The sequence below is a fragment of the Podarcis liolepis genome (assembly GCF_965112155.1).
Source record: "Podarcis liolepis genome assembly, chromosome: 3".
NCBI classification, from domain to species: Eukaryota; Metazoa; Chordata; class Lepidosauria; order Squamata; family Lacertidae; genus Podarcis; species Podarcis liolepis.
The window spans coordinates 108,475,105-108,488,490 of record NC_139557.1 but is presented as its reverse complement, the minus strand read 5'-3'; the positions used below and the strand labels follow the sequence as shown (position 1 = coordinate 108,488,490).

Below are 13,386 nucleotides of genomic sequence, written 5' to 3'. Positions count from 1 at the left end.
TGGGTTTACTTATTTTTTTCCTTTTTCCTTACCGCTCTTCCCCTACCCCTTTGTATTGTGTCTATTGAATTGTACACCTTTATTTTCAAGTGTGAACCACCTTGAGTACATTGGCAATAAGGTATCTTTCCTTTCCACAGGGGAGCATTTGTGCAGTTATCCCAAGTACAGGCCTACGACATAGGCAAAGCTGAGAGAGAATAAGGAGAGACTTGTCGATGGTTACCCATTCCTCACCAAGACTAACACTTAGTAATCTGCCCTCTACTGGCTCTTGGGTTTGACTTCCACAGAACGGAACTTACAATTCATCATACATTTAAAGTGTGTAACTTCCCCCAAAGAATCCTGTCAACCATGGTTTGTTGTGGGTGCTGGGAATTGTAGCCCTGTGAATGATAAACTACAATTCCCAGGATTCTTGAGGGGGGAGTGAGCCATGCACTTTAAGTGCATGGTTTATATGCAGCCAGTTTGTATGCATGCATAGTATGCAAATACAGTACAGCTTTGTGTATGTACCAGATATCAGTATATACTATAGGTAAAAGCATTCCAGTAATTGCCCAACCATTCGGGGATTGTGCTGCTTCAACACCTGATATACACATGCTGAGGAATGAGCTTGCACTATAAATCACTCTGCAAATAGGCAACCAGGAAGATTCTGTCCCACGTCTTTTTGGCTGTTGTGGTTTTACAGTGGTGCCTCGCAAGACGAAATTAATTTGTTCCACGAGTTTTTTCGTCTAGCGAATTTTTTGTCTTGCGAAGCACGGTGTCGGAAAAGTTTTGGAAAAGCTTCAAAAATCGCCAAAAACCTCAAAAAAGGCTACCACACCGCGTTCTATGAGTTGCTCCTTGAAGTCAAGTCGCAACTGTATTAATGGTGTTAAGAAAAAGGAAACAAACTTGCAAAAAACGCAAGACGTTTTCGTCTTGCGAAGCAAGCCCATAGGGAAATTCGTCTTGCGAAGCAGCTCAAAAACCACAAAACCCTTTCGTCTAGTGAGTTTTTCGTCTTGCGGGGCACCACTGTATTCGCAGAACAGATTTTATTCAAAAATTGTCATTTCTCACCTGGAAGCTGAAATGGGGCAGTTTGTTCTGTTGCCATGCTCTGCTTCCGAGGTAGAAAAAGCCTTGGCTTCTTCAGAACTCTGCCTCTATCAAAAGAGGCAGAACCCACAGTCAAAGATCACTTTCTGGAAGCTCTAGTCTAGCACTAGTCACAAATCAAGAACACTTGAGCACTTTTCTCCACACCAGCAAGTTTTCATTATACCACTGAAGAAGCATGCAGCCATGCACCCACCAGTGCTAGCTAAACTTAAACTGGTAAATAATTCCCACAGAGTCCACTAGGACTCATTTCAAGTAAACATGGTTAGGATTAGCTTGCAAAGTGAACAGACAGAAACCAGTCATAAAGCTGCCTAGATATAGTTCTTAAGAACCTTAAGAGTACAGGGGAAGTTCCCCAGGGCAATAAATGTTCTACTTATTGTTTAAAAAGGGAAAATGGGACAACCCAATTGGCATAGGATGACTGGAAGAAAGGACAAGGGTTAAGCTAGATCAAATAGCAGAGAATGAGCGAAGATAGGGATTGCCTTGAAAAGTAGGTTATTGGACTGATTACAGAAGGTGCCTTCAATGTGTTTTAGGTCAGTATTTTCAAAAAGCTATTACCTTGAGGCTGAAGGTTCTAAGCAAGGTGGTGAAGCCAAATTAATGCCTTCATTAAGAGTTACGATGTTAGTGTCAGTAGCAAACTATTTGTTTATGTAGTTCCATCATTGTGCATAGTGCTTCGCAAAGTACAACAGGAAGGATCCTGGTCCTAGAGGACTTATGTTGTCGTTTAGTCGTCCCCGACTCTTCGTGACCCCATGGACCAGAGCACACCAGGCACTTCTGTCTTCCACTGCCTCCCGCAGTTTGGTCAAACTCATGCTGGTAGCTTCGAGAACACTGTCCAACCATCTCGTCCTCTGTCCTCCCCTTCTCCTTGTGCCCTCCATCTTTCCCAACATCAGGGTCTTTTCCAGGGAGTCTTCTCTTCTCATGAGGTGGCCAAAGTATTGGAGTCTCAGCTTCATGACCTGTCTTTCCAGTGAGCAGTCAGGGCTGATTTCCTTAAGAATGAATAGGTTTGATCTTCTTGCAGTCCATGGGACTCTCAAGAGTCTCCTCCAACACCATAATTCAAAAGCATCAATTCTTCAGTGATCAGCCTTCATGGATCACTGCCTTGCTGTGGCGAAGGGGCTTGAATAACTCAGAGAAGCTATGAGCTATGCCGTGCAGGGCCACCCAAGGTGGACAGGTCATAGTGGAGAGGTTTGACCAAACGTGATCCACCTGGAGCAGGAACCGGCAAGCCACTCCAGTATCCCTGCCAAGAAAACTCCATGGACAAAGACAACAGAGGACTTATAATCTACATAATTGAGCGTGGGAAGACGGCAGAGGAAAGGGAGCTAAATTAACACTTAATAGGTATACCTGGGACTTGCACCTTTTTGCTGCCTGCACCTGTAAGAAAAGTGGAGATTGCTTGCTTAATGTTCTTGGAAGAAATTTCTGATGGCTCAGAGCTGTTAAAAACAAGCTGTCCCACCGCAAAAAAAACATAGGAAAGGAAGTAGAACCCAAGGTTAAGGGGTTTTTTCAGTTGCTTCTGTTTTTATTTTGATTGCGCATTCTGTGTTCTTATATCGTGATTTTATCCTGTGAACCGCCCTGAGACCTCCAGGTGTAGGGCGGTATATAAATTTAATAACTAATAAAATAATCATAATAGCTGGTTTATTCCTAATTGTTTATCTCCATTTGCAAAACAATCCCCTCACTGCAATTGTTCCACTGTCCCATATAAGTAGAAGCACAGAATTATAGAGCTGGAAGGAACCACAAGGGTCATCTAGTCCAATGACCCTTGGACTAGACCCAATGACCCTAGAGATCACACCAAATAATCCCTGACAGATGGCTATCCAGCTTCTGTTTACAGACCTCCAAGGAAGGAAAAGCCACCACCTTCCGAGAGAATCAGTTTTACTGTCAAATGGCTCTTAGCACCAGAAAGTCCTTCCAAATGCTTGGTTCGAATCTCCTTCATTTGAACCCATGGGTTTGGGTCCTACTCTCTGGAGCGGCAGAAAGCAATATTGCTCAGTCTTCCATGTGGCAGCCCTTGATGTATTTGAAGATGGCTGTCAGTTGAGTTTCATGTGCATTTGATGCAATACATTCTCTGCCCGGCAAATGCCACTTTAGAATGCTGCCTCACTGCTTTTTTGTGTACTTGTCAAAGTGGGTTCTGGTCTGTGAAGGTTTTTGCTAGAATAAATCAATTAGACCAGCCTTTACCAACGTGGTGCCCTCCAGATGCTTAACTCCCATCAGCCCCCGTCAGAATGGGTTGTTAAAAGGGCTGTGCCAAGTTGGATCAATCATAGCTTACCTCTCCACACACTCTTCTCAGACAACGGCCAAGTCAGTCACAGAAGCTGCAAGAGACAGAGTGGTGGGATTTTCCATTATCTGCCATCGACTCCCAGCTTCTGGCCATCTCAAAGGTACAGGGATTGTCTGTGTCTTACATATGTCTTTTTTCCATTAATGAAAATGGCTGGGATGGCACTTTGCCACTTGGCACATTCAAGGCCCTTGGGCAATGATCCAGAGGCTCAGCGCCATGAGTCTCACTGTCTGGTGTGAGATGGCTTCCATTTAGGCTTTGCCTCCTTTTGATAATTGGCAGGGATGAGGAGACCTTATCGTCTGCATTTCATAAATTCCAGTTGCTGGAAACCAGAGGAGGGGGGAGGGCTTTTGTGCTTCTACTCTGCTCCCTGGTTTCCCTTTGGGCATCTGGCTGGCCACTGTGAGAACAGGATGCTGGATTAGATGGGCCAATGGCCTGATCCTGCAGGCTATTCTTGTCTTTTGCTAATGCAGTTTTTATTCATTTTCATCTTTGAACATGGTTCCACTGAGCTATATCCCTGTTTACATTAGAGCATATGACATGCAACAATTACAAAAATAAAACACTCAGATAAATATTTCTGAATATATTAACAGTTGTATCGATGCATATATACAAAATTATCAGTTATTACAGATGTGAAATGATGCAAAGTAACATGGCTTAGATTGGGACCGTGAGCAAAAGTCATTTTGTATCAATAGCAATTAGAATTAATAGGAATATATAGCAAAGGGAGTGAAAAAAATTAAAAATTGCACTTTGTGCATGCCAGACTGCTGCAAACTACGGGTACCGTTCTGCCGTGTTCCTCACTATTTGTGTCATCAATATGGCAGAAAGGAGGAATTAAAGAGCCTTTAATGAGGGTGAAAGAGGAGAGCGCAGAATATGGTCTGAAGTTCAACATAAAAACCAAGATCATGGCCACTGGTCCCATCACCTCCTGGCAAATGGAAAGGGAAGAAATGGAGGCAGTGAGAGATTTTACTTTCTTGGGCTCCATGATCACTACAGATGGTGACAGCAGCCACAAAATTAAAAGACGCCTGCTTCTTGGGAGAAAAGCAATGACAAACCTAGACAGCATCTTAAAAAGCAGAGACATCACCTTGCCAGCAAAGGTCCATCTAGTTAAAACTATGGTTTTCCCAGTAGTGATGTATGGAAGTGAGAGCTGGACCATAAAGAAGGCTGATCACTGAAGAATTGATGCTTTTGAATGATGGTGCTGGAGGAGACTCTTGAGAGTCCCATGGACTGCAAGAAGATCAAACCTATCCATCCTTAAGGAAACCTGCCCTGAGTGCTCACTGGAAGGACAGATCGTGAAGCTGAGGCTCCAATACTTTGGCCACCTCATGAGAAGAGAAGACTCCCTGGAAAAGACCCTGGTGTTGGGAAAGATGGAGGGCACAAGGAGAAGGGGACAACAGGACGAGATGGTTGGACAGTGTTCTTGAAGCTACCAGCATGAGTTTGACCAAACTGCGGGAGGCAGTGGAAGACAGGAGTGCCTGGCGTGCTCTGGTCCATGCTGTCACGAAGAGTCGGACACGACTAAACAACAAGACTGCATAAAAATTGCCCTACTTCTTTCGGCGTCTTTTGGGGGTCAGTTTCCAGGAACGCTGTTTGCCAAATTTCATTATACCATTGGTCCATCGTTAATCACTGTAACGATTTCCATCATGTCCTGGCAATAGTGGTTCATGCAGCGGTTAACAGACGCGCTACGAGTTCTTAGACTCGTGTGGTATAGTGGTTAAGAGCGGTAGATTCGTAATCTGGGGAACCTGGTTCGATTCCCCGCTCCTCCACATGCAGCTGCTGGGTGACCTTGGGCTAGTCACACTTCTTTGAAGTCTCTCAGCCCCACTCACCTCACAGAGTGTTTGTTGTGGGGGAGGAAGGGAAAGGAGAATGTTAGCCGCTTTGAGACTCCTTCGGGTAGTGATAAAGCGGGATATCAAATCCAAACTCTTCTTCTTCTTATCCTATCGCGCAAAGGAAGCTGGATGCCTCCGTCTTGTTTTTGAAAGCCGCTCAGCCTCCCTCCGCACCGCGCAGGCGCTGCCGCAGCGAGTCCCGGTCCCAGTGGGCGGAGGATAGGCGCTTGCTCGCTGCTTCCCTTGCATCCCACCCCTCTGATGCTCTCAGCCGAGGCGCCTCCCCACGCAGCAGCCGCGGCAGGAGGAAAGCCGAGGAGAGAGGAGGGAGGGGAAGAAGAAGGAAAACACTTCTGCCTCCAAGCCCGCCTTTGCCCGGGAAACTGAAGCCGGCGCTGCGCCATCATCGGCCAACAAGCAAAGCTTCCCCAAGCGAGCGACTCTCCCTTTGCAGCAGCGGGCGCCTATACGAGCCAGGATGGCCGTTCCCTTGACCGACAGCGAGAAAAGAAAGCAGATCAGCGTGCGGGGCATCGCCGGCCTGGGCGACGTGGCCGAGATCAGGAAGAGCTTCAACCGGCACCTGCATTTCACCCTGGTCAAGGACAGGAACGTGGCCACCCCGCGGGACTACTACTTCGCCTTGGCGCACACGGTCCGCGATCACTTGGTGGGGCGCTGGATCCGGACCCAGCAGTATTACTACGAGAAGGATCCCAAGGTAAGGAGCTGCGGGGTTGCCTCCCCTCCGGCGCCGCCTCAGCTTCCACTGCAGGCAGAAATGCATTGGATTCCTCGCCCTCTCCAAAAACCAGGCGCAGCCTCTCTTTCGCTTCCACCCGCGCGCTAACCGCGCAAATCTTTCCCCGTTTCGCAGAGCCGAAGGCAGGCCTTGCCGGCTCTGGAAATGCCCCCCTCTGCTGGCCGACGCTTGCCTGCGCGTGTGTTTTGCCTTTTTGCCCGCGCTGCTGCGCTTTCCTTGCAGGGAGATGGTGCGCCAAGAAGCCGCTGGAGCGTGGCGCGGAGAAGGAATCCCATTTCCCATAGGCAGCAAAGCGGGAATCTAGCAAATGAGTGCAGGGCCCGTCGCAAAGTCCAGGTCCGCATTGCAATCAATGGGAAATCTCTCTCTTCCACCCCGTGTGTGTGTGTGTGTTTTGCGGCAGTGGATCTGCAACCATAATGGTGTCGACTTTAGCCAGTGTGATGGATGTCTCTGTTAGCCCTTTGGAAAAGGAGGGGTATTCCTGGGCAGCCGAAATTAAGGACGCAGCGAAAGAAGATGCTGCCTGTTCATTAAGGGAAGGGCCCTCCGAGATTCGTTTTGTTTTCTGGCCCTGGAGGCTTCAAAGCTTTCCTTCCTCCTGGTCTTCAATCCTACACTGAGCTGCATTACACGGGGAAATCCCTTCTGCTGACTCAGACCTTTGGTCCGTCTGGCTCAGCATCTCCTCCAGCTTTCCAGGATTCAGCTAGATAGAGGCTTTTCCTGCCCTACATAGAGATGCTGGGGACTGAGCTGTAGGCAAAGGAGATGCTCTGTTGCTTGTATTACCTAGTCTTGCTCTGATAAAAACAGGAAATTCAGATCCTGTTCTGATAAGAGATGATGAGCTCGCTTGGGGGCTGTACTACTTCATAATGTAGACAGATATTATTGAATGCTTCCTGCCACCCCACCCTGGTGGCGAGGACAACAGCAACACTATGCATGGGAAACTAGCAGCTGAATGTGCAGTTTATACAGGTCTTCTCAGAAGTAAACTCCGCTGAGTGCAATGGGATTTATTTCTAGGCAAGTGTGTATAGGACTGCAGCCTACGCTCCTTGCTTTGTGCTGCCTTTCTGTGTGGAGGTGGGGACCCTCATGTTTGGGTGAGTATTGCATTCTGGAGTGGTGCCAACCAGACACAGGTTCACCGTGTCCTTGAGAAATAAGCCTACATGATCAAGAGTTAGGAACATAAGGAGCTTCCTTATATCATGTCAGAACATTGCTCCATCTAGCTCAGTAATATTGTCGACACGGACTGGAAGAAGCCAGCCCTAGCAGGAGATGTCAGCCATTGAACCCGGAGTTCATTGAACCTGCATATAAAGCAGATTGACTGCCACTGAGCTGTGGCCCCTCCCCAGAACGCTATCATTTTCATGTGTAATGCTTCTTGCGTCGACATTCCCTTCCTTTTTGCAAGTTTTTCTACGTCCTGGGCAGCAGCCAACAGGAATCTGAAAGCTCTTGGTTGTGTAGGTGATATCACCCAGCTCACAAGAGCTGCTAAACTGCCTCTGTCAGGGCTCACAAGTAATGCTAAACAATAGTTTAGCTATCAAACCATAGCCAGTAACTGATACTTAAGGCTCTCAGCTGTCTTGGGATATGCCAACCCATGGTTTATTAACTATGATTTATTTAAGCTAAAGCAGATCCATAGTTACCGGTGGCGGGGGGGTCTAGCTGGGGTTTTTTGCCCTGGGTGAAGCCTCCAGAGGGGTGCTATTGAGGCTCCCAGCCTATGTGTGCCAAACTGGGTCTTTGACCCAGGTGAAATAAAGCCTGGTTTCACCGCTGCCTAAAGGCTAAACCATAGTTTAACTAAGGTTTAATTCAACCAGGGATGGGGGAAGCTCACACCTGCAGGCCATCCAGCAACTGGTATTCAGAAGCATTGCCACGTCTGACTTTGGAGGCAGAGCGTAGCATTTTCAGAACTTCTGTGTTTTTTGCTCTACTGTGCCGACATACGTTTTATTGTTCCTGGCTTTATGAATACATGCATAAATGTGTTTTTGAGCTGTGAGTGGTTTCATTCTGCTAATTTTTATAGCTCTTGTTGATTCTTCTCTAAAGGCTTTTGTCTTTTATTGCTAACTACCCAAAGGACTTTGTTTTAACTGGGTGGCATCCAAATGATGTTAAGAAACAAAGAAGGAGTTCCCTCATAGTCCAGCATCTTTGGATCGTTCAGAATCGTCAGTGATCGAGGGAGTTCATTTGAAGCTGACAAAAGCTATGAAGGGCAAAGCTGTGGCAGGTAGGAAACATCCAAGCAGGTTATAACTAAGGGACCCGTTATTTTGTGTTGGTCCACAGAGTCTAGAAATCAAAGGCATGGCACTTCTAGCGTGAAACAGAATTTCATTGTCGGCCATAGGTTGAATTGTCCTTTGTGAATTTTGTCACATCAACATCATTCACTTAAAGCTCTCTTGTGCCGCTTTAACAGTCATGGCTTCCCACAAATAATCCTGGGAAATTATTTGTTAAAAGTGCTGGGAATTGTAGCTCTGGGGAAGATCTCCTACCAGCTCTCAGGACCCTTAACCAGTGATTCTTTGGGAGGTGCCATGGTTCTTGAAAGAGATAGGAGATGTAGGGATATGCCATTAACTGTATGGATGTGACCAGAATCTCTCTCTCCTTTCCCCCCTGAAATGATCTCTGATGAAAATGTCTTCATTGGTCCTGAGCTTACCAGGGCAGCCATTTTGTTTCTTGAGGTGACCCTGAGTTCCAGTGTTCCGAGAAAGAATAATTTTGCTCGTGTCACCCTTTCCACACAGCTAGATTTTATTGCCCTTTTCTCTGCCTTCTCCAACTCTGCATTAATGGGAACATAATTCATTGTTTGACAAGCCGCCACCGCAGTCTCTGCCATCCTTCAGCAACAGGCAATTCCAGAACGACAGGAATCAAATTAGGTTCCAGTCACGACATCTCTAGCAAAATGAGCCTCGTGCAGATCAGCAAATGGCACATATACCCACCCCCAAGTCAAGGTGCATAACACCCAAAGCCAACTAAAGTATTTTGGAACCTGAGGCAGAAAACCCCACAGATATATGCCTCCTCTGTCACATGGCAAGAAGTACTTACCTTTCAGGTTTTGAACCAGAGGGTATTTATTCCAGAAGCACTACAAGACCACGTTAAACAGACATGGCCTCCCCACAAATAATCCTGGGAACTGTAGTTTGTGAAGGGTGCCTAGAGTTGCTAGGAGACCCCTGTTCCCCTCACAGAGCTACAATTCCCAGAGTGATTTCTGGCCAAGGATTTCAGACAGAGGATGCCATTTTGTCTATGGCTTCATTCTCCAAAGATCTCTCTTAAGTGGTTATTAAAATATCGCCAAAAATACCAGGGGGGGGGGAATCCACATTTTTACAGCAGCACAGAAAGATTAGATAAGATCCTCTTAAACATCAGTGTAAATCCAAAGTAACTAATTCATGAGGACTATATTAACTATTGGCAGACCGAAATACAGCAGAGGCAACTTGCCCCACCTCCCAGATATCCAAGCATTTATTTATAGGTAGCCTCAGCACTCTCATCTCTGCTGCTATCTCGGTGACTTAAGCTCACTATGTGATAAAGAGTGAGGCCTCCAATTGCCCATCTTTAATGAAGGCTAACTTGGCATCTTTGGGGTTTTGTGGCCTCTCACCTTTATGTCTTCCTGTCGTGTACCTTGCTCAGAGCTCTGAGTTTTGGAGTGGCATCTGCTGTCCACAGACCATAGCAGAACAGAGTCCTAAGTAGTCATGGAAACCGTTGCAGCTTTCCTAGCACGCTCCATTTAAGCACGGTCCGTGTACAGCCTGATCCTAGGGATGTTTGCACAAGAAAATACCTGGGGTTACCAGCTGATCAGAAGGAAAAAGACAGAACAGAACATCCTGGCCTGCATCTGACCCTTCAAGGGAAGCTTTTTTGAGCTGTACATCAGGGGTGGGAAACATCAAACCCAGGGAAGAAGAAGAAGAAGAGTTTGGATTTGATATCCCGCCTTTCACTCCCCTTCAGGAGTCTCAAAGCGGCTAACATTCTCCTTTCCCTTCCTCCCCCACAACAAACACTCTGTGAGGTGAGTGGGGCTGAGAGACTTCACAGAAGTGTGAGTGGCCCAAGGTCACCCAGCAGCTGCATGTGGAGGAGCGGAGACGCGAACCCAGTTCCCCAGATTACGAGACTACCGCTCTTAACCACTACACCACACTGGCTCTCTTGGGACCCTCCAAGTTTCTCTCTCTGGCCTTTGGGTCTCTGGCCACACCACAAACCCCAAAGCTGCATCCTCTCACCCCAGGCCTCAGTCCAGCCCTCCATCACGCCCTCATTTTTGCCTGGCTGGGATTTATCATTGAACTCTGATAATGCCTCTGGCGTGCCTGGATAGTGGATAATGGATTGGGTGAGAGAGGGGGGAATAGAACAGGGGCCACCAACCTGGCACAAGTGAGTCTTTCAGGGGCACCCTCAGCCAGGGTCCCCAGGCTAAATGCTTTTCTCTCTCTTTTTTTAAACTAAGTCTCTAGTGTTCCTAGAAAAAAAGTTATGAAGCAAAAGGTGCAGGTACCCTTCTAAGTGATTTCTATGAAATGACCCCAGGGAAGTGGGTATAGGATTGCAGCCGCTGGCTGGGCTTTGCTTTAGGGGTAAAACGGACTTCTTGTGCCTTTAACGGCTGTGTGGCAGGCAGAAATTCAACAGGCTAGGTCTTTTCTAGTAATCAAATGCCATGGCAGAAAAAGCTGCACCTGTTCACATTATTTGCAGGTGCTTTACACGTGTGGACACTGATATATTTTTGAACCCTCCACTTGTGAAAGAGGATACAACTTTGCATGTCAGGAAGCATATGCAGATTTTGCAAGAGGGGCAGAGAGCTCAATCCACATGCAGAAAACCCTGTTGGCATCCCTGAGTATGTGTGTGCATGAGAGAGACAGAGAGAGATCTGAGGGAGAGGGGCTGGAGTGGGGTGTATTACCGTGTATATTTTTCCTGGTCCTCAGGAATGCTCTGTTGTTAGATAGCACCAGCATCTTTGTGTGAAAGATTGGTTTCCACAATTGGGACTAGCAGGACATGGCAGCCATTTTGTATTATGTCATTCCCCCATGAGAGCCATTTTGTGGGAGGTACCCACAGCACTCTCTCAAAATGGTCCAAAAAGGTATGTTGGTAACTCTTTGTGTAGAAAAGGCTGTACAAAGGGGGGGGGATATTTGTTGCCCTGCCCATTTCCCCCCCTCTGGCTCTGCCCACCACTGAAAAGTGGCCCCTGGGAGGTTGCCCAGAAGGGAATCTGGCCCTCCGGGTGAAAAAAGGTTCCCCAACTGCTGTATTTGATCATCTACAAATGGGTGCAGACCGAACTGCTTTCCACAGGCTGGTTCAAAGGTTGACAAAACTCCTGAGTAACAGTGCAGTCCTAGCCATTTCTCTAGGAGAGAGGAGAATTCAATGGGACTTACTCCCAGGTAAGTGGGGCTAGACCAGATTTTTTTCAATGAATCCGGGGACACTTTTCAACTTCAGTAGGAATGATAGGATTTTGTCAGGGGACTGATTTGTAAATCCGGAGACTGTTCCTGGGAAACGGGGACGTCTGGTAACCTTAGGCTAGGGTTACAGCTTTAGAAACATAATTTGGTACCATTATCAGTCTCCGTGGCTCAGTGGCAGAGCATCTCTTTGTATGCAGAAGGTCTCATTTGCCTCCATCTCCAGGAAGGGCTGGGAGAGAGTCCCTGCTGCTCAGCACAGACAAAGCTGAGTTAGATGGACTCCGTATAAGGGAGCTTTCTGTGCTGTGCTTGAAATCTGCCTGACATATATGGATCACAAAGTCTACAGTGAAAAAATTGTCTTAGATCTGCTACCCTGCAGAGAGTTCTTTTGCGTTGACCTGTCGCTAGAGCAATTCAGGCCATCGTTGTTGTTTTCACACAACAGAGAATAAAACAGCAAACGGATGGATGAATCCTTTCCTCTGAGGTATACAAAGGACCTATGACAGCCTGGTCCCTGGGCGTCCTGGATCAATTTCCTATTTGTGCCCTTGGATACCATCTGGCAGACATAAACAGCACTGCAAAAACTGAAGTCGTCATGGTAGCTCTACCCTTGCAGAAAGAAGCCAGATTTGTCAGCTGAAATAATCTGGAATTCACGGCTGGGAGGTTTTCGAACCACGTTCTAGAAAAACACTGGATTTCACCAGCAGAGACGAAGCTCTATGGTACAGCATCTACATTTGCATGCAGAAGTTCCCACATTCAATCCCCAAGTAGGGATTAGGGATAAATTCCTGTCTGAAATCCTGGCATTGCTGCTGCCAGTCTGTGTAAGCAATACTGAGCTTGACTGACCCAAGCTTCCTATGAAAGCTTCCTATGTTCCTAGATTTTCAGGGCGTCCTTGTTGAGCTGATCAGGAATGGCAAATGAGTTTCGTACTTGCTGCCTGTTAATCTTCCTCTACGATGCGCACCCAGGAGGGAATGTCTGGCTGTACTCCAAAGTGCACACTTGGTTCATACACAAAAACGTTTTGCTGCCTGAGGCAAAGGACAAGACGGCGACTCCTCTCCAATCCACATACCAAACCTGGACAGGACTGGTAGCTGAATGACTGGGACCTGGAAGATCAAGGTTCGAGTCCCCACTCAGTCATGAAGCTCGCTGAGTGTCCTTGAGTCAGTCACTGTTTCTCAGCCTAGCCCTACCTCCCAGGCTTGTTGTGAGGAGAAAATGGAGAGCGGTAGAACCATGCATGAGCTCCATAGGGGAAATGTGGAATATAAATATAATAATAATATCATTGGAGGGTAGCTTGCTGCACCTTATCTGAGGCAGCAGGGCAACTAAGGGCCCCCATGAGAGGCTATGCAACACCAGAGCAGATTGCTTGGGATGTTCAAGAGGAACAGTTGGAGTCAGCTGCTGCTTGAGGTGGTACCAGGGCCATCTTAAGCATTTTCGGCGCCAGGGTGCAAAGGTCTGCCTGGCGCACCCCCCGGTTGCCCAAAGAAGTTGTTGACCTTTTTTTAAGGCGGGCTGGCAACGCATGCATGGCAGAACTAGCCTCAGCAGCAACAGAGGAGCCCCAAGGCGCTGGCGGCAGTAGAGCAAGGCTGGGCCAGGCGCCTGGGGAGGGGTGGGCAAGCAGAGCTCAGCGCAACAACAGTCGAGCCCGAGGCGGCTGCTAAG

General features: G+C 47.4%; 1 protein-coding gene across 1 annotated transcript in view; it reads left to right on the top strand.

The window, feature by feature from the left end:
• Nucleotides 1-5,567: 5,567 nt before the first annotated feature.
• Nucleotides 5,568-13,386, top strand: part of PYGB (glycogen phosphorylase B) — a 45,645-nt gene continuing 37,826 nt past the window's right edge. The window contains exon 1 of the mRNA XM_083494311.1: nt 5,568-6,106. Within this exon, the coding sequence (XP_083350437.1) occupies nt 5,864-6,106 (243 nt within the window). The 5' untranslated portion in view covers nt 5,568-5,863. The remainder of the gene's footprint in view (nt 6,107-13,386) is intronic.